The following is a 21,999-nucleotide window of genomic DNA, read 5'->3' as shown; positions in this document are numbered from 1 at the left end:
CCATCCTGTCAGGAAGAGAAGGTATGTTACCGACCCTATCAATTAAGAAATTTTGGTTGGCAAAGGACCAGGATGAAAGCCTTCTCTGCCATCACCCCTACCCTGTGGAATATCCTCCCACTCAGAGGTGAGGTGGGATCCCACTATCCTGGCCTTTTGAAAGAGTTTGAAGAAGTGCCTTTGCCAACTTACATGGGGCTCACAGAAGAACATGCAATCTTGACTTGCTTAGTAGCTTGAAAGACCTCCCCCTACCTTTTTAACTTTTAATTTATTCTATCTTTGTTTTTTTCTGGCTCCTTTTATTGATATATAGTAATTTTTAAATAGATTTAATGATTATAGTTATATATCACCCAGAGTCGCCTTGAGAGTGAGATGGGCAATGTCTAATTGGAAAAATAGATAAACACTCTTCCCAATCTAGTATTTACTGAATTGTTCATTTCTTATATCTAACCGGTATTCATGAACAGATAATACCAATTTCCTTCCCCAACCATAAAATATGTATGCATCTGTGCATAGTTTCCCTATATATATTTATGTAGGCAAAATCATATTCTCAATATCTGGGCCATGTCTGATTTAAGTGTCCATGTAACTTTGTGCAACTCAACATATCTAAAAATCAAACAAGAAATATATGTGCTTTAATACCTTTCATTTTCATTTTTTTTCTCTTTTTCTGAGTTCCACAGAAAAGGTCCTGGTAGGCACCAGGTGTAGTGAGTAGGTTAGTAATGGAAGAATCAGTTATACCTGCAAAAAAAGTTGATGATGGAAGAACACTGGAAACAGAAGCAATTTTTGAGTTTTTATGTGTGGCTAGTGAAGCTGATAGGAAGACAGAAATTTCAAGAGACTGAGGAGAAGTCAGAGAGAGATTTAAGATTGTGCATTTCAACAACAAATCAGATAAACAAAAGTCAAAGCTTAGTGTGTACCACATATGTTAAGTTTCTTATGAAAGCCATACATTTTTTACAAGTTTATAAAGGAAAGAGAAAATGTAAATAATTTCATGATTGCATTAAAATTATTATAGACATGTGAATCTGGATCATAAGAGTTCTTTTATCAAGCGCAGCCTTTTTTGTAGAATTAGGTTAGAAAACATATGACCCAGGTTAACTTTGCAAAAAGCTTTATGTATTGGCCAGTTAACAGAATAGCAATAAGGACTGTTCAAAAACAAATTATATTAAAACTTACATAGATTGTAAATTAAACTACAAATGCCACAGTCAAGATATGAAGTTAGGAAATCTTGTGGGAAGAGTGATATTTACCATTGCATTTACTTCTGTCCAGTATATGGAAGACAAAGTATGAAAAAACTTAATTATTTCCTAAAAACAACTATAGCTAAGGATAAAAAATTAGAAATATGTTTCTATACTGATGGAAGGCTTTTACACTGATGGAGAGAAGAGAAAGAAAAGAATATCAAGAAGAAGGAAAAAAGACTAAATGGTTTTAAGATTCTGAAAAGGATGAACTGTGGCTCTACCTTCTCTCTTTTATTTTTATTGGCATTAGAACCATTGGCAAAAAAATACAGCAAGAAAATGACATTTTAGGTATTAAATAAACAACTCAACAACATAATCTGAAATTGCACACTTGATGTGATACTCAGCCAAGAATCTTTAGAATCTATAAGGAAACACATTCAGCAGTACAGTTATAGTGTCAGGATATTAGATCAATAAGGATAAAATTCAAACATTGTTATGGAACTTGATTGAGGAAGAAAAGCAATATTTAGGAGTTTAATATCACTGATAAAAGATCAAATGCTTGGGAATTCACTTGACAATAACCAATATAGATGTAATTTTAAAAATCAGTATGTATTCATAGGTTTGGGAAAATATAATGGCAGACTTCGCACCAGGAGAATAGTTAAAACTGTTTCGGTAAGGAAGAATTATACCCCTTAAAGAACATCAAGGCTTAGTTTATTTGGTTTCAAATGATTCCAATAAAAATTGACAAGACATGAAATGACTGTATCTCAAGAAATGTTATACAGTTTAATAAAAGATTGATGATTACATTTAAGAAAAGTATAGATAATTAGTAAATAAATAAGTAAATATAAGATATCTCACGATTCAAAAGAATAAGGTAATATGGCTCCAAACTTTAAACTGCATTAATTAAGGTAGTTGTTTAACAAGGCTTACAGGCTACATTGTATCACTCTATGATTGTGTTACCTTCATTAAGGGGACAGAATTCTCATGTAGGCTGAACAAATACCTTTGGATTGATATACACAAAAATAAACATCTTATAAAAGTTGTAATAATCAGAATCAGAAAGGTTGGGAACAGGAAAAATATCTGTCCCAACTTATCACTTCTTGCCTCATTCTTCACAACAGGTAATCCTTGACTTACTATAGTTCATTTAATGACCTTTCAAAGATACACCACACTGTAAAATGACTTATGACCGTTTTTCACAGTTATGACTTTTGCAGCATCCCCATAGTCACATGATCAAAATTCAGACTCTTGGCAACTGATTTATATTTATGATGGTTGCAGTGTCCTAGGATCATGTGATCCTCTTTTGCAAACTTCTGACAAGAAGAGTCAATGGCCACTTATCAACTGCAGTGATTCACTTAACAACTGAGGCCAGAAAGATCGCAAAATGGGGCAAAACTCACGTAACAATGTCTCACTAACAGCAGAAATTATGACCAATTGTGAACATAAGTCATGGACTACCTGTATTTATTTTCATGAAGAGGAAAGTATAACGAAAGTATAATGAAAATTAACTCAATGGAAAGATAACAAATCATATAGATTGCAAGATTTGATTGGTAAGGCAAAGTTAAAATCTTTTAAATCTTTCTCTTCAAGGTGGTCAGAACACCTGATGGGTTTTAAATTTTTCAAATAAGCTCTATAGCTTTAAAAGCACTATATAAACAAAGAGGGACACTTAAACCAGGGTTGTCAAACTCGCAATGTCAATGACGTCTCGCAACATATTGTGACTTTTTTTCCATTGCCGGCAATGAGGTGGGCACAGTTTCGCCATGACGCATCCAGCCCGTGGGTTGGCATTTTGACACCCCTGACTTAAACACTCGCTAATTTGAAAAACTTATTTGAATAATTTGAAAATTTTCTAAATTTCTTGCAGGAATAATACTTTGACTAGCTGAGTCAATTAAATTAGCTCTGGAGTTATCTCCATGACCCAGCATGTTGTCCAAATAGGGGCTGAATATTCTCTGTACAGAAGATTTTTTTTGGTGGGTTAATATGCTTAGAATATATATATATATATATATATATATATATATATATATATATATATATATATATATATATATATTGAATATGAGTTTATTTGGTTTGGGAACAAGCTAGAAGAGGATCTCTCTCTCCCTCTCTTTTTTTTTCTCTCTGAAAGATAGGGCCCTAAACAGGATTGAAAGGATCAGGGGATTTATTTTCATGATAATAGTGTGTCATCAGGAGAAACACAGCATACCAGCAGCACAAATGAAAACATCAAATGACACATTGATTTTTCTGATAGTCACATTGTCAATTTGTTTTGGTCTGTTGCCTGCCAAGCTGCTTTCTCTGTAACTGTTTACTTTAGTTTTGTTTTTTTAAAGGGGGGGGGGAGAGAGGAGAGAAGAATTACCACAAATAGGACCAAGGCTGAATCCTTCATTACACTTCTAACTGGGACAAGGCTTTGGATTCACCTCAAGAGAAAAACAAAAATAATGTTCCAGAGTGACACTGAAGAGAAATTTAACTCCTAGATAGAAAAAAAAAACCTCTTTTCAGGCTGATGATTATGTGTAGCCTTTAAAGACAAAAGTGAAGCAAACTCAGTACTTCTGGATGGCGACCTTTGCACCTGGGAGAGAAAAGGCTTTCAGATCTGAAGCACACTGTGATAACAAGATGTCTTCCCTGTGCTGCTGCTTACCTATTATAGCTATGCATGCTCTGCTTTTGGAGAAAAGATAACTATTTCATCTGAATAAGGAGGGGTATCTGCTTTCCTTCTGGCTGCCAATCTACCATGTCTTTAAGCTTACAACACTGTGTGTTTCCCCTTAGGTTCATAATAATATGAATTGTCTTTATCCAAGTGCCTAACAAATCATTGTCACAGAGCAGCATACGACCTTTCTTTTCAATCTATGCAGTTTTTCAGGAGTTATAAATCAGTTGACTTTCAAGCTTGATGAGATGGCATATGCCCTGGTTTGAAGAACAGATGGAGGCTTAGGGGGAAAATTGTTTCTGCAGGCTTGCTACAAGAAGCGGAGCTCCATAAAAGCGAACCGTTCACACTAATTTCTCCCATAAATTATACAAGAAGAAAGCACCAGCCCATTCAGCAGAAAAAAAAATATTCATTTAGTTTTCAGAGGTCATCTTCAAATTTAAATCAAAGTTATTTCTAGAACTTAAGGTTTTCAGTCTAGAGCTTCAAGAAATAACAATTTGCATGAAATAAAACATTGCTTTTAATTTGCGAAAAGAAATGTTAGAATTATTTGTCTAACAATATATGCTGTCTATCATTCTGGGAAAAGTATATAATGTTACCACATGACTATTATTTCCCAGACATATCCTTGTTTAATTGCAGTCGCTCTTTGGACAGAAAGAAAATACATCCTGTTTGGGATCTGAGTTGTGACGTCTGGCATACATGGTCCTCTGGAGGAACTGGTTTAGTAATTCCCAGCTTTGGGAAAGCAAACTTTTGATTGGTAAGTGAAAGGAGAAAGGGAGTGGCCAACAAATACTAAAAAAGATGCTCTTAGTTCTGATGCAATAAAAGGCATTGTCTAGGACAGTGGTTCTCAACCTTTTTAATGCTGCGACCCCCAACCGGTCGTAAGTCGAGGACTACTCAACCAGTCGTAAGTCGAGGACTACTCAACTGGTGCAGCTCCGTTTGCAGAATGGGACTTTTGGCGGGCTCAGCAGGGCAGAGACAGCCTGGACAATTCCTATTGGCTTTTGAAAGCCAATAGAATTAGACTATTCAAGAGAGTCCATTCTATTGGCTTTCAAAAGCCAATAGAATAAAAGGGAGTAGCACAGCTAAGGAAAAGGGGGAAAAAATGGCGGACTGCGTTGTTTGGCGACCCCTATGAAATGGTCGTTCGACCCCAAATGGGGTCCCGACCCACAGGTTGAGAACCACTGGTCTAGGATGTGTGAAAACATTTAAGAAATCCTAATTTTTAGAGATTTGTTTGATTTCTTCCTAACTCTAGTCTCAGTGGAAGAGACTCTTTTAATTTTGACACATTCTTTAGGCACATTTAGCTATGTCTCATTATTGGGGTATAATTTTGGATTTACAATTATGAGAAAATAACATTTTGGTATAATCGTCAGAGTTTGTAACTTATTTTATCACCATCACATCCAATATGGCCAAATTAGTTGTAAAGTCGTCGTCAAGCTAACAACCGGAATACCCATACCTACAATGGTTAAGAAAACTAGATGCTTGATAAGAATAGCTGGTATGCAGTTGACAAAGAAACATCCTATTGATTTAAAACATCCTATTGATTTAAAACATCCTATTGATTTACAATCTCGTGTGGACATAGAAAAAAATAAGAAAATAGTTTGAAAATGAATTCATCAGGGAAATGATGAAATTCATAAAAGCAGACAATAAATCAAGGGATGTTATTATAGAAGCGTGTACTTTTGGCATGTAATATTATTAAGATCACAATGGCTTTAAATGAATGAATTGCACATTTTTATTGCTGAAGGAGGCATTCTCTGATTTTGAGTTAGTCCAAATCTTTTCAAGTATTTCAACCAAGAAAGAAGTACCTCTTGACTCTCTATTTACATTATACTTTGTTAATGCTGTTTCTGAAAGCATTTGAAGCACAGACAAACTGCTTACTAAAATGTTTTACCAATGGAAGTGATCAGAGTTTATTTATATTAAATTATTCAGAATTTTGATTGGAACAATTGTAGTTTGCAACTGAAAGGTTGAAAATACTCACAATGCAACCATTAATTCAGTTCCTCAATGCATAAAGGCTTGAAATGAAGAGACAGTTTGTAAAATGCATAGTGTGCATACACACAAGGTTCAAAAGGCTGGCTTGAGTGAAGAAGAAAAAAAGTGCAAGCAAAATTAAAGTTTAGCAATATTTTCATGTCTATACTGATGAACTGAGCACCTGAATCAGTACTGTGAACTTGTTGATATTGAATTAAAGTTTCCCATGTCAGCTCCAACCTTGAAACTGTTCTTTCTGTCACATTGAAAACCGTCCACTGTGATCAAGGCTTTTTTTAAAAAAAAAAAACATTCATTTAGTAAGTTTCATTCATTAATATGAGTGGGCATCAATCAGAGGTTGAAGAATTTTGAAGGGAAAACAACTCCTTGGAAATGTTGAAAAATTTGAATTTGCATTATTCTTTCTGAATGTAAGACTCAAAACTTCTTCCCTGAAAGTTAAGCAACTCCCACACAAAATCCATAGAAGGACTTGTGATGAATTAAATGCTGAATTCATGCTTAAACTAGCTGAAAAAGTCAATGTGATCCTTGGAGAACATTTTTTGCTTCAAGTGGAATGTCTTGAATTGGACACTGAATTGGTATTACAGCAAATTTTGTCAAATATTTGATAGCTAAGGGAGTGCCAACTGCTCACCAAATACTTTTCAGAACTTCATAATCATTGAAGGAAATGCAGAACGATTATACGGTGCATATTCCTCTGCCTCAAAATCACAACTGAGATTAAGGCAGGATCCATGAGATAATTGGGGGAAGGGAGCACTGACTTTCATTCAGTCATGTCAGTATTGTGGCTTGCATGTTTAAGCATGGGGGGGGGGGCAGGTCATCATAGGTTATAAGTGGTAGATGCTTTTGACTGAGTAACCAAAGTTAGATCATAAATGGAAGAGACTTTTGATTCTGTAAGCTATAGTATTTTGTAAGTGATAGAGAAATTCACAATTTCTTGGTAGAAGAGAAGCAAAAATAATAAGCATAAACGACTCCCTTTCCTTTTCTTTTTGAAAGCTGAAATATGGTACACATAGACATATCAATCATGCTGTTGCCTTTCAGAAAAGGAGTAAGACATATTAAATAAACTTCAGATAAGAAAAACAATTTCAGCTAATCTATTTTACACCAGCATTTACTCTATCATGGCATTCTTTTATATCCTTTCCAACTATCTTTTGTTCCACTCACATCTACAGTTTCACACAGTACCTTTTGTTCTTTACTGAAATATAGTAAATCTAATTAATCAACATAGAAAAAGTAATAATTGAAATCTTAGAGGTTCTGTACTCGCCAAATCAGATAAACTATCATTCTTCTTCGGAGGCCTGTTTTGTTTTTTAACTCCTTGTAATGGCTGGAATTCAAATTCTAGCAAAGTCCATTATTAAAGGAAAAAGAGATTTATGATTTAGGATAAACAAATTATCCAGCTGATAATGTTGGTAAATTACATGTTGGTATTTTAATAAATGTGATATTTTACTTAAGGATGTACGTAGGACAGCCATTTCATTAAAATTCTGATTCATAAATATGAAAACAATATGAAGAAAAAACAGTAATGTTGCAAACAGCTGAAACTATTTAAAAAGAAATTTCTATGATCTTTGAGCAGAAGAAATGATGATAATACTGTGAATAGTGAATAATTTTGAAAATCTGCTATGATCATTATTGCCAATCATAGAGACCGAGGTAGGTAACCATAGCCAGCTAGGTAGCTTTGCAAAAAGAACTTGCTATTCTGTGATTATTACTGTAATGTTTCAGTTTTCATAAAAGTATTTCTTATTTGGATGGATAATTCTACCTTTATTTCATAATTACAATACTACCAAATTATGAAAAGAAATTCTCACATGAAAATAGTGCCTTGTTTCTGTGTAAACTCTGTTCTTTCCTGTCATGGAAACATTCGTCACAGGTCTGTAAGCCATTTGACACCTTATTTTGTAATGTGTGGTATCTCTTAATTGTTCATTGGTAAAGAAAATGCAGAGGAGGTTGCTTAAAGGCATTTTCATTTATTGTTCATACTGTAGATACAAGATAAACCACAGGTTAAGCCTTAAAAAAAAGTTAGAGTTAATAATGATAATGATAATGATGATGATGATAAAGTTGGAAGGGACCCTAGAGGTCATCTGGTCCAACCCCCTGCTCAGGCAGGAAACCCTATACCATTTTGGCTGTCCAGTTTCTTCTTAAAAACTTTCAGTGTTGGAGCATTCACCACTTCTGGAGGCAGGTTGTTCCACTAGTTAATTGTTCTAACTGTCAGGAAGTTTCTCCTTAGTTCTAGGTTGCTTCTCTCTTTGGTTAGTTTCCACCTGTTGCTTCTTGTCCTGCCTTCAGGCGCTTTGGAAAATAGCTTGACTCCATCTTCTTTGTGGCAGCCCCTGAGATATTGGAACACTGCTATCATGTCCCCCTTCGTCCTTCTCTTTGTTAAACTAGACACACCCAATTCCAGCAACCGTTCCTTATATGTTTTAGCCTCCAGTCCCATAATCATCTTTGTTGCTCTTCTCTGTACTCTTTCTAGAGTCTCAACATCTTTTTACATCATGGTGACCAAAACTGGATGAAGTATTCCAAGCGTGGACTTACCAAGGCATTGTAAAGTGGTATTAATACTTCACATGATCTTGATTCTATCCCTCTGTTAAGGCAGCCTAGCACTGTGTTGGCCTTTTTGGCAGCTGCAGCACACTGCTGGCTCATATTTAAATGATTGTCCACTAGGACTCCAAGATCCCTCTCATGATTACTACTATTGAGCAAGGTACCCCCTATACTATACCTGTACAATTGGTTTTTCTTGCCTAAATGTAGAACCTTACTTTTTTCACCATTGAATTTCATTTTGTTAGATAGCACCCAATGTTCAAGTCTGTCCAGATCCTCCTGTATCCTAAGCCTGTCTTCTGGAATGTTGGCTATTCCTGCCAGCTTGGTGTTGTCTGCAAATTTGATGAGTTCCCCATCTATCCCCTCGTCCAGATCATTGATGAAGACGTTGAAGAACACTGGGCCCAGAACAGAGTCCTGGGGCACCCCACTACACACTTCCCTCCATGTAGATGCGGTTCCATTGAGGACCACACGCTGAGTACAGCTGGTCAGCCAGCTACGGATCCATCTGGTGGTGATGCTGTCTAACCCGCATTTTACTATCTTTATTATATGAGCAACATACTATTTATCTATCACCTGATAAAAATATTCTGTTTTATAATATTGCTCTTCTAACTATAAAATAAAGGTTTTCAGAAATAATAAAAAAATAGTTTATTTAGTTGGCCAGGAAATCCATGGGCAAGAGGATATAAAAATCTCCATTCCAAATTACAGATCATTTCAACACCGACTTAGCAATTACCAGAACTTCAATGCCTCTGTCTTATACATACATACACGCGTCCCCAATACTCGAGTCTATGTTATTTTTGTATATATTATTCCTTGACCATCCCTGGTATTTGATATATAGTTGTTTCAGATGGTCTATGGATTGTTCAATTGTTTGCCTTCTGTTAAAATATGAGATCAAGAAATTGGAGTTTGCTTTTTTATATTAGAGACAGCCAAATAGTGGCAATAAAAAGATTAATTCTGTATTATATGAATGTAAGAAGTACCATGCTAGATCAAACCAAAACCTTACCTAACTGATTTTTTTCCCCCAAATCAGCTAAGCACGTGCCTATAGAAAACCCAACAGAAAGATGTAAGTATAAGAATGTATCTTAAACCAAGGTGGCTGTGCTCCACACTTCCTTTAACTCCCTTTCCTTTGAAAGTGTGTTAGAGCAGCAAATAAATTGAACTGGTTCTAGCCATGACACTAGTTTAACTGAAGTACAATATGTTGTGAAGATCCTTTCTGCAAAAAGTGTGTGTGTGTGTGTGTGTGTGTGTGTGTGTTTTAAAAAAGCTAGGTTTTACAATGTTTGAAGCACATTCCAATAAAAATGTATTCACAGTAACATGGCAATCAGAATGGTATGCAAACCCTCCAGGCATCATTTCATCTTAACATAGCAGTTGTTCTGCCTAATCATGTTACACTTCTGTTTTGATTCCCCATAGCGTAGGTCACAAGAAGGATGATTCATTAACTATTTTTACTGAGATAAACCTATTGAAAGTGCATGGCTTAAAAATAACAACACAGTCCTATATGTTTCCACATATATCTAAATCAGTTGAATTTTTAATTCAGGTTTTAAGTCCTAGAAGCTGCATATGGGACCACACGATAGCATTGATCTATGTTCTTTAGAAGGACATTGCAAATTCCAAGATTCAGATCTGGGATTCTTAATCTTTCGTATTCTGGATGTTGCCAACCATCATATCAAAGAACCAGGCCTCCACAATGATAAAACAATAGCCCTCCCACACATTTTTTCCAAACATGAGATATATATTCTGCTATTACATGGATCAGTTGTAGTTGGTTTTAAGGACACAGAAGCATGGTGGTAATGCTGTTGACAATCATTCTTATTATTGTAATTGCAAAATAAGTATATTAACTGGAGCTGAAACAGCATTTGCCACTGTGAAAGCAGATTTTCCCTAAAAGAAAATCAAGAAAGATGTTTAAAGCTTGTGGTGTGTTTGTGTGTCGGGGGGGGGGGAGAGGGGGGGAGGGAGGGAGGGAGGGAGGGGGAACGAACTAGAGCTGAGATGCTTGGTTCCTCCAGCACATTCAACTGGAGACCACTTGCTCTAACCTTCTTATTTCTTCTCCCTTCTCTCTTGAAAACATTTTTGCAATCTGGTGGCTAATGAACAGGCAGGATTTAGGGTATCTTGCTCTGTGTTAGATTAGGGTTTAATACTTTCTAATGAAAAAAAAACCTCAGATTCCCAAGTCAACTTTGTTTGCTTTATTTTATAGACCTTAACCCAGCCTTTGATTCAATTTCCAGAGAAATCCTTTGACACCAACTTAAACCTACAGTTGATAGATAGCTTCTCTTATATATGCACTTTGTATCAATATCAGACTGAGAGTGTGGTGCAATATAACAAGTCATCTCTCAGATGTAGTGGTAATTATACCAATGGAGTTAACTAAAGTGCATCTTATCTTCATTATTATACCATTATTATGTCACTGCAATTGTGGGGATTTAAATAAACAACATTATGCTTTGAAATTGACAAACAATGCCCTATGTATACTACACTACAGTATGCAGATAGTATGATAATGCTATCAAAGACAGTAAGACTAAAAAACAACAAGAGAGATCTATCCCATTTTTCCAATGATCTCTTACTGTAATTAACTAATCTCATACAATTTGCAAGGAGTTATAACTAATCTGGATGGGAAGCCTATGAAAAAGATAGCTTGATTCATATTTGGAATGTATGAGCTGTCGTGACACAATGGATAAAATGCAGTATTGCAGGCTAACTCACTGCTCACTCCAGGAGTTCGATTCTGATGGGCTCAAGGTTGACTCAGCCTTCCATCCTTCTAAGGCTAGTGAATTGAGAACCCAGATTGTTGGGGGCAATATGCTGACTGCTTAGAGAGGGCTGTAAAGCACTGTGAAGCAGTATGTAAGTCTAAATGCTCTTGCTAGTGTTATTGCTTTGATGCAATATACCAGGAACCCTTTTCTTTTCTTTTTTTCATTATTATGTGTATGTACCGTTAGTTGCACATTGATTGAGCTATTATATGAATTGATTGAATAAGATAAACTGCCTGTCCTGTTCAGAGGATCTCTACAGCATTTCTTTCTTTTTTTTCTCTAGAGACATATAGTATATTTCAGCTGCTCTACAGCCTGGGGAGGAAAGCTATGGTAAATCTAGACAGCATACTAAAAATCAGAGACATCACCCTGCCAACAAAAGTACGTATAGTCAAGGCCATGGTTTTCCCAGTTGCAATGTATGGCTGTGAAAGTTGGACCATAAGAAAGGCTGAGCGCCAAAGAATTGAGGCCTTTGAACTATGGTGTTGGAGAAGACTCTTGCGGTCAGTCCTAGAGGAGATCAATCCTGACTGCTCTTTAGGAGGCCAGATCCTGAAGTTGAAACTCAAATACTTTGGCCACCTAATGAGAAGGAAGGACTCACTGGAGAAGGGCCTAATGCTGGGAAAGATTGAGGGCAATAGAAGAAAGGGACGACAAAGAATGAGGTGGCTGGATGGAGTCACTAAAACAGTAGGCGTGAGTTTAAATGGACTCCAGAAGATGGTAGAGGACAGGAAGGCCTGGAGGAATGTTGTCCAAGGGGTTGTGATGGGTTGGACATGACTTCGCAACTAACAACACCCATTTAAAATCAAACTGTTGGTCCCACTCCTGTATGGGGCTCAACTAAATAGAAGTATCATTTAGGCTAAACCAGAAAGAGTGTAAACTAATGAAAGCTTATGAAAGCTGTTTAAGATGTGTTCTTGATGTAGCCCTTGATGCAGAGCTGCTAAAGACTGAAATAAGACCATGGCTAATTTTTTTTTCAATACTGGCTAAACATTCAACCCTGAGGTTGGGCACCTCTTATCTTGCTAGGCAAGCTATGTTTCTCCAGAAACAACAAATTGGAGGCAGACTTCAGAAATTGGCAGAATTTGTCCAAGTTTCAGTACTGCTGAAACTTGGACAAAAACTGATTGTGGTACATTACTTACTTAAATAATCCTTAATACAGAATTGCAAACTGAATATAGTAAAATGCCAGCTGAAATAAAACCTGAGAGAAATTAAAGTCTGCTTCAGCCAGCTGTATAAATGGATCAGCATACAGTTAATATATTCTGTAGGGCCTTAAACATTACTGCGCGTTGACACCTTGCAATCAGCACATTGGAAGCAAGTTTTTAAAAACCCTTTAGGCAGAAAATATTTGCCCTCTGTGTCTGAGAACAGTGAATCATTGACCCTTGTTTTATTCTTTTGTAGTTTCTATAGAGATCCTCCTAATGAATTGCTAATACCCCTCATTAGGCCTGTCCCACACAAACAGATAAATTTTATGTGAGATTCCTTTGGGCAGGCAAAAGCAACTATTTAAACTTCCACCAAGTTTGCATGTGTAGCTCTTAGAACTAATGTCTGAATATTTTATGGCTCTTATTTTATTATTTTTTACAATTGAAGTGCAGTAAAGCTATTAATTCACTCATCCATCCATCCATCCATTTAATCATTCATATGGGAAAGACAGACATATTCCATTTAGCCTACACTGCAAATTACCAACGACATATATACTACAAGATGAGAAGTATAAATTAATATTATTTTGTTGAATTATATTGAATTAAAAATGAGAAAGATGGTAAAATGATTATTTGTACATTTTCTAGTAAACTCCAAAAATATAGTTCGATAGTTGCATATTTTATAGTTCTAATTAATTGGGGAAAAGTTGGTTATTCTGGTGTTGTGCCTTTGCTTATAGCATTTAGCATTTTTGCATTCTGTACAACCTTCTGTACAATCATCATCGAAAAATGATACTGTTCTCTCAATGATGTTTCTAAATAATTATATTACGGTAAATAAATATATGAATGGCAGTTTTGTCATCAAAGTAGTAACAAATCCTGTACGTTAGTACAAAGCATTTCTGCATATAGGAAAGATTAGTTTCTCTTTCCAATAGCAGGTTCTTGTGATCATGTTCAAAGCTAATTAGGAAATCTTCTTGCCTTTTAGACCTGGTAGCAGGAGGATTGTGCGAAAGGCTACACCAGAAAAGAGTCTGGAAAAGCCTTCCAGATTTCTAGCTTTAGTTTCCAGACAAATAGTAGGATATCAATGTAGTAGTATAATAGCAAGGAAAGGAATGTTATCCATCATTTTGTCACAGACCTACATAATTGTTTTAGCCAATGACTCGATCTTCCATCTCCTTGTAAATATTTCCAATCCATCCTCTCTTGTATATATTTAGTAAAGGGAAGTTCATTGCCTTCCTGGTTCTGCTATCACACTATTCTAATTATTGGGAAGTTACTCCTATCATGGAACCAACATCTTCCTTCATGTACCTTGAAACTATTCTTCTATTTTCAGCTGTTTGGAAAAATAATTGCTGCCATATGTGTGATAGTTCTTGAAGAACTATCTCCCTTTGGTTTCTCCTTTTCTAAGCTAACATTCTTAGTTTCCTTATTCTATCTTTTTGTCACAGTTTCATTTGTTTGTCGATGTTCAGAGATACTTTTTATTTACAGTTTAGGGTAGGTTACTTATCTACCTCTTCTAGGAATCATAACCACAAAACTTTAAAAATGTTGTCACAAGTCAGCACAGTTGCTCCATTTTGTTGATTATATGAAAGTAGGAGTATTTTTGAGGTCTTCAGAGGCAATGTTTTTTATGAAATGGGAGAAACAATATGTCATGATGATTAAACTATTTTCTGCACTAGGGGAAAATGTCCAAAATCAAAATAAAACATAGGTCCATCATGCAGGGACCTTGTACACAATTTCTTCAACATGGGAGACAATTTAAGCAAACACTTTGTATTCATCCAGTATATCATTGTAAAAGGGAGATCTTACTTCTTCATTGCTTGCATTTTTAACTTCAGCTGTTGTTTAGACTGCTGTTCAATTCACTGTATTTCTCAGATCTCCTTTATGGATATTTGCTCCAAAGAGGTGTCACTTCCTTTATCTAGATCTGCTTCTCCTTGAAATTCAGTGTTCTTGCTTCTCACTATGGAGATACGTTCTCCATGGGATGTTACCATATCTCTTCCCACATGAATGTACTCCATTGTAAAACCAAATCTGCAAACTGATGCTGTAGAAATATCCCAATACACATTTTTTTCTCATAGATGGAATCGTATGCCCCAAACCCAACTCTGTCTAAATAAAAAGCCTCTATGGCCACACTGCTATATAATTCATTATGGCATTTTATTTACACCTAAGTAGTCATTACACAAGTATGTAAATCACTCTACTTATTTGATACCTCCTTTATTCTAGGAAGCCTAAGGCAGCATGAGTTCCCCCCCCCCCCCCTGTGTATATTATTCATCAAGGCTAGAAAGTAAAGTTGAAAGAGAAAGTGACAGTTTGATAGTTGAAAACCAAGAATTCCAATTTGATTCTCCTCTAACATCCCAACCAATTGTTTTTTTATCATGGTTTTGAATAAATAGCAGAAAAATTAAATGTTCAGACAATAATTAAGCGGGTTATGAGAAACCCTAAATAGCAATACTTTCTTCTCCTTAGGAGAGCAGCTGAATTATGTTATGTGTGTCTAAAAGATAATATTGAAATAACCTGCAACTGCTAAGACAGGGGTCCCCAACCCCTGGTCCATGAACCAGTACCGGGCCATGGCATGCCAGCAGCCAGGCCGCACAAACATGCAAAGCCCCATCGGCGACATATAGGCAGCACACAAAACCATGCACTCTCCGGTCTGCAGAAAAACCTTTCTCCACGGAACCGGTCCCTGGTGCCCAAAAGGTTGGGGACCTCTGTGCTAAGAGATATTTATCTGTCTCTTGGCTTTTAGTTATTTCTGCCTGTTTCCTGTGAGATCTTGGCCCTCAATTTCATCCCTGATCTCTTGGTCCAAGCATCAATTCTTTTTTAAGGGAGACCAGAATAGCACAACCACTTTTCCCCCCTTTAAAAAAGGGATAGTCCACTGGTCAACCCAGAAAGTACAAAGTTTTGAAACTGATCCCACTTTCCCTGATTTAATGTGTGTAACCAAAAAGATCCAAATCTTGTACTTCCGTGGTTGTTACTTCCAGCCAAGTATTGATTCCTCACTTCATCTCTTTAGCTTCCAGTTTCCACATCAATCCTTACAGTTAAATCCCTTTAACTCCAGCTCTTCAAAAATAATTCAACAATTCCATCTCAGCTACACAATAATCTAGATGACCAATCAGTGGCTGTAAGTGATTTAAAACATCAAAAACAAGAACCCTCAAACTCTTTGCTGCCAGCTAGGGATCATTAAATTAAACAATCATCTGATGGACCCCTAGTTTCAAAGATTTTTTTTTAAAGTTCATCCTGTCTATATACAATATAAAAGGAAAAGGAAAAAAATCACTGTATGAAGAGTTTTGTGCATGTCAGTTAAAGGAGACTTTTCATAAGTTGAATGATACTGGGCACGGCTGGAATTTCAGATCAGAAAACTATCAATCGTGGCTCTTTTCTATGATGTGCATCGTATCAGTCCAATGCAGACCTCTTTCAATTGCACATGAAGCCACACTGTACAACCAGCAAGATATCCAATGCTATACAGATTCCTGTTAGCTGTGGGATAGGGTGAAAGCATAGCAAAGCTTTAGATTGGTGCCTATGGTGTTATCAGCCATCAGCTGACCTAAAGATAAAAAAACAGCTGGAATTACAGAAGCTTTTTAATATTCATGTTCTCTTCATACCATGCAATTTTTAGAACTTCATAAAAAATCTTCTATATACAGTAAAGCAGCAGAAGAGGGACTGAAAATAATAAAATACTTATTACAGTGTTTAAGTGTACTTATTAAGTGTATTTATTCCACTTCTGTGCATTTTCCTCCTTTTCTAAATCTTTACCATTAAAATTCCCAAGTAAGCAATATTAGGTCATGCCACCTTTAAAAAAAATAGATATAATTAAACTTAAATTTGTTTAAGTTAGCCTATAAGTCATTTTGTAATTGATGGACTTTGGCCCATCAGTTCTGCTTTGTGATTTATTTTCTATGTCTATTAATTCAAATAAAATATATTATTGGCTTAAGCATATAATATTGAGGAAAATCAAAACAGAATACTTAATATCACAAATTTCATATGAAGTTAATACAAAGATCCTTATATAATATTATAATGTTTACATTTATCTATAAATGTCAGTAATAATATTCTATAAGATTAGAAAATATCACACCAAAAGTCACTATATATCTGAGTGAAATACATCCCTTCAGTTTTGATGCAATCTTTCTTAGTACATTTTCAGGGTATCAAATTGTTTAATATACAAATTATAGATCATTATTATTATTGTCATGTCATGTTTTATTTTAATTAGCTAAATTATGGTAGCTTAAATGAGCATGAACTATTCAAACATTCTAAGAATGGCTTATGTGCTTCTTTTAATTCCCCCCCCCTTTTTTTTTTTTTTTTTACTATTCCCAGTATATTTGATGTATCTTCAGGCTATCTTTGTCCTGTTTGAAGAAAAATCTTATCCCAGAGAATAAATAATATGCACAGAGAGAGAAATTCATTCTTTGATAACAAAAATAATTAAATAGAAAGAGCAGGTTAAAGATCAGCATTCATTTTTCAAATTAAATTTAAAAGCCTGCTCTAGTTACCTCAAAGATTGGCAAGTTTTACAAATAACATCACTGAGCCTTTTGGAGAGAAACACGGCTGCATTTGAATGAAGTCATTAGACAATACATTTATTTTGAAGCCAATTAACCTTTTGTCAGAGATGTCAGAGCCATAATGGTTTCAGCAGTGGAGGTCAGCCTCTAACAGGGGCATGTATGACAGTGATTATGCCGTCTGACATATGCTGCAGCCTGGGAGTGAAGCCCTGGAATGAGAATCTGCCTTCGTTAGTATTCTGCTCTGCATTTCAAAGGAGCAGGCAATCTTGACCTATCCATTTAGGTAATTAAAGCTTCCATTTGGAACTGTCCTGCAGGAAGGTGAAATTGGAGGGGAGGGTGGGGAGATAAATGGCTGCTGCTGCTCACTGTATCCAGCCACTTCCATCACTTGATGGACTGCCTGGGATAGGCTGGGTTGCCAGGTCCTCATAAAAATAGAGATGAATTGAGCAGGAGACAGTTCTCTAAGGCAAAGCAATTCTGTCAACTCCCTTTTTGCGGTATATAATTTAATTGTTCACCAAGGTAGATGGCTGACTCAGGAGGCCGGTCTCTGACTTGTTCCCCCACCGTCCTCTATTTGCTAAAAAATTGCTCTACTTTATTTACTTATGAGCCAACAGTTTGGGCAATGACATTTGTCACTTCAATAAGTGGAGCTGCCTAACACAGCTGTGCCCTGACCTACCTTCCAGGCTATTTTGTTTCCTCTTGTATCATGCTCAAGGGCAATTGGGAAGTCGCCTCGTTCATAAAACTTGCGAAATGCTGTGGGCTTCGTTGGTCTTTCTTTAAACGCTCCTGCAGCTGGAGGACCTTTCACCTATAATGTTAAAGAAAAACCTTTATGCAAAAATTGGCGCATGTCAAGAAATACATTTGTGTTCAAATCAGTGATTTAATTGAGACTATGACATCAGAGTGCTTCACATTTCAGTTTAAAGCACTGTTATCAGCACTCATCATGGAATCTTTATCACATTTATCACATTGTTATGGCCCACCTACAGCAGCTAGGCTAGATGAAGGAAGCAAGAGCTACGCAGATTTAAATATATGGCTGGGATAAATCAAAATCTTGGAAATGATGATGCAATTTCCCAACATTATTTATAATGCTGGCTGGGGAATCCTGGGAGTTGAAATTCCCACTTCTTAAAGTTGCCAGTGATTGAAAATCACTATAGTGGGTTAATATAGCCCAAACTCTTTGAATGATTTGAATTGCTTCTTTCTGGGTTTCTCTTCACTGAATTTAGTGGCTATTTATAAGTTTTCAGCTAACTTGCTGATTATGTCTATTCTCTTTTTCATACCTTCCTCAGCTTTTCCACAATCACTCACAGGGACATTATGTTAAAGAAGTGATTTTAAATTTGGACAGCTTAAGATTTGTGGATATTTAATGCTTTATAGTAAAATTATAACTATGTTTTTTCCCTGTTCTAAAGGTAACTTACTTAAAATATGTATTATATAACAGAGAGAAAATCTTTTTTATAAATGGCAGATATCACTATAGTTAAGTTTGTTAAATATAGGATGGAAATTATTTGCTTTCAACTCAACCATATTCAATTTTTTCTCATTCTCTTAACTAAACCATCAAATTAAATCAGATACAGCTCTCACAGTACAATGGAGGTACTAGCAGAAATTTTCTGGTTTGAAGAATTCACAAAAATAAGGAATGCTAAAGAATTTGTACCTCAACCAAGAACCCACTGGTATATAATCATAAGAAAATAAGGTCCACACAATTATAATAAAATCAAATTAAGACATTTATTTAGTATTGTATACTATTAGTTTGCTTATAAAGGGATGTTAATTTATAATAGCAAAAGACACAGCTGGAGGACAAGAACAAACATACTTAGATATAGTTTTATTTTTTGGATGACATAACTATTGCTTTAACATTAAGCTTTCATTAAGGACAAAAAAAAAAAGAGAGAAGGAATTAGGAAAATCTGGTTTCCAGGAGTTATTTTGCAATCAAAAAATTCTATGGAATTATAGTGATTTAGCAACGCAGTGTGGACCGATTCATTTTATGACTGGAATCAAAAATAAGGAGTAAGTCTGCAAATTTTTCATACTGTCAACCAATTTTATGGTGCTTTTTTGCAATTTATTGTTTAAATAATAATAATAAAGTTGGAAGGGACCTTGGAGGTCATCTAATCCAACCCCCTGCTCAGGCAGGAAACCCTATACCATTTCAGACAAATGGCTGTCCAGTTTCTTCTTAAAAACTTTCAGTGTTGGAGCATTCACCACTTCTGGAGGCAGGTTGTTCCACTGATTAATTCTTCTAACTGTCAGGAAATTTCTCCTTAGTTCTAGGTTGCTTCTCTCCTTGATTAGTTTCCATCTGTTGCTTCTTGTCTTCTTGTTTTTCTTGGAAGAGCAGTATAGGTTACACATCAGGATTTCCTCTACTGAAGAACTATTTCAGTATTTTGTTTTCGGTTTAGAATCCATTAGCAAAAACAATGTTTGTGACTGGTATGGTCTTCTTCAGTTTAGCAGTCTCCAAATATAAGCACATCCAACAGACACCAAGTTGGGGAAAGATGAGTTAATCTCTTTTTTTACTTGAATAAGAATAATTATTGCTGAACATTGTGGAGTTTGCTTCTACGTAGACAATTATATTATTGTATTGTAAGACTAAAACAAACTGCAGTTATAGTGCAAAGATTACATTGATAACAAGACCGGAAAATAGCCAAAAACTACACCAGTGCCAGAGTTTGACTTTCCTTCCTTTAATGAAATAAATTCCTCTTTATTTCATTTAATTTGTTTAATACATGACGAAGTCTGGAGACAACTTAAATCTGTTTTATCACAGTTATTGTTAATAAAGGTTGGCCATTCACCATCACCCACTTGAAATTACTTATAGCTAAGACTACAAATTTCTGTGCATTCATTTCAGAGCATGTCTCACTGAATATACCAGTACTTACCAGAAAATAAACATGATTAGAATGGAAAGCATCCCCACAGAAATCAAGTTGGGCATAGATATATTTCTTATGTTTCATTAAGTAGGAAGTCCTGGCTTACGCATGTTAATGCAGTAATAATCCCACCAACATATTCTTGCATAAGGGTATAAGCATGTACACAGCGATTCGGTTAATTGGACTTTCAGACAAAAGCTGCAAAAAACAATGATTATCTCAAGTGTGCTGGGGCTTGAGATTTTTAAATACTGGTCTCCCAGGCCATATGACAAATTGTATTTAAAATGCAAAAAGGCTTTTAGAATAAATTTGCAAGAGAGTATAGCAGTTTGTTGTGCAAAGCAAAAATAATATTTATGTGCATCTAGTCTTGGTGTCTGAAAAATTGTTCGGGATTATGGCTGACACTTCCAAGTATGTTGTGAAGCATAAGCAGAACAGTTTATAGTTAAGCTGTTCACTTTGCAGAAAGTCACAGCTAAGAAAGAGGAGCGTGACTTGATTCTTCTGTGAATTATCACAATGGAAAAATATGAATTATAATACTATTCCATTTAATGCAAATTAGATCTATTGGAAATTAGTGACTCTTCCAGAATCTCTGAAACTCTCACACAAATGACAGAAGTGAAATGAATGCAAAGAACAAGCAGAAACTCATTTAGTTCTTATTTCTACTGTACAATTAAATCTAATGGATTGATTTTCAAGTGTTACCTCAAATAAGCAGATGAGCTGCTTTGTATGGATGATACAGCTACCTTTAGAAACAGAAGAGAAGGGGAAGAACTGGTATGAGACATGGAAGACCTATGCAGGGGCAACAAAGAGTTTTGGGTGAATAAATGTTTTCTAATGCAAGAGTTTCACCAAATTTGAAAGATTTAGACTTGAACTGCTCTTATATAGCTACCATAGACCTTCCTGCTTTTTTTGACCAATCCATCACCATTACAATTTCTTTAATATATTGATTGGTTAGTAGACCAAGTAAGTCTGCTATGTTTTCTTTTAGATACAAATTTCTTACCTAGCAAATTTCTTATCTAAAACTAACAGAACAGACACATGTCAGGATAGGGACTGCATTTATCATCTACACTTGTAAGTGATATCGCTACACAAAGGTAAGTGATGGCGAACCTTTTAGAGACCAAGTGCCCAAACTACAACCCAAAACCCACTTATGTATCATCAGGTGCCGGGTGGGTGTGGCCCATTGGGTAGGTGTGGCCATTTGAGTGGGCGTGACTACGATGGTAATGGCAGACTGGGTGGGATTAAAAAGTTCAATCAATCAATTCCAACTTTGTGAGATCTTTTTATTCCCACGAGAAGTTGAAATTGATTGATTGATGGAACCTTTTTTTTTTGCACATGGCGTCAGAGGCCTAAAGCAAAAAGGTTTAATAAAACCCAGCTGAAGGCCTAGGACTGGGGCGATGCTTCGCGTGCCCACAGAGAGGGCTCTGTGTGCCACCTGTGGCATGCGTGCCATAGGTTCGCCACCATGGACATAGGTTAACCAAAGGGAATATTTTTAATATGTTAAAAGCATTACAGCAAA

At 35.8% G+C, this 21,999-nt stretch overlaps 1 protein-coding gene across 1 annotated transcript in view; it reads right to left on the bottom strand.

The window, feature by feature from the left end:
• The window catches only part of LOC120312741 (parkin coregulated gene protein-like), a 139,764-nt gene that overhangs the window by 92,355 nt on the left and 25,410 nt on the right, over positions 1-21,999 (bottom strand). Inside the window, exon 2 of the mRNA XM_039353874.1 lies at positions 18,143-18,277. Coding sequence (XP_039209808.1) covers positions 18,143-18,277 — 135 coding nt within the window. The remainder of the gene's footprint in view (positions 1-18,142; positions 18,278-21,999) is intronic.

This window comes from Crotalus tigris, unplaced genomic scaffold (genome assembly GCF_016545835.1).
Source record: "Crotalus tigris isolate CLP2741 ecotype Arizona unplaced genomic scaffold, ASM1654583v1 scf7180000018526.697782, whole genome shotgun sequence".
In the NCBI taxonomy this organism is placed as follows: Eukaryota; Metazoa; Chordata; class Lepidosauria; order Squamata; family Viperidae; genus Crotalus; species Crotalus tigris.
Note: the sequence above shows the minus strand (reverse complement) of the source record. Positions and strands in the feature narration are given on the sequence as shown.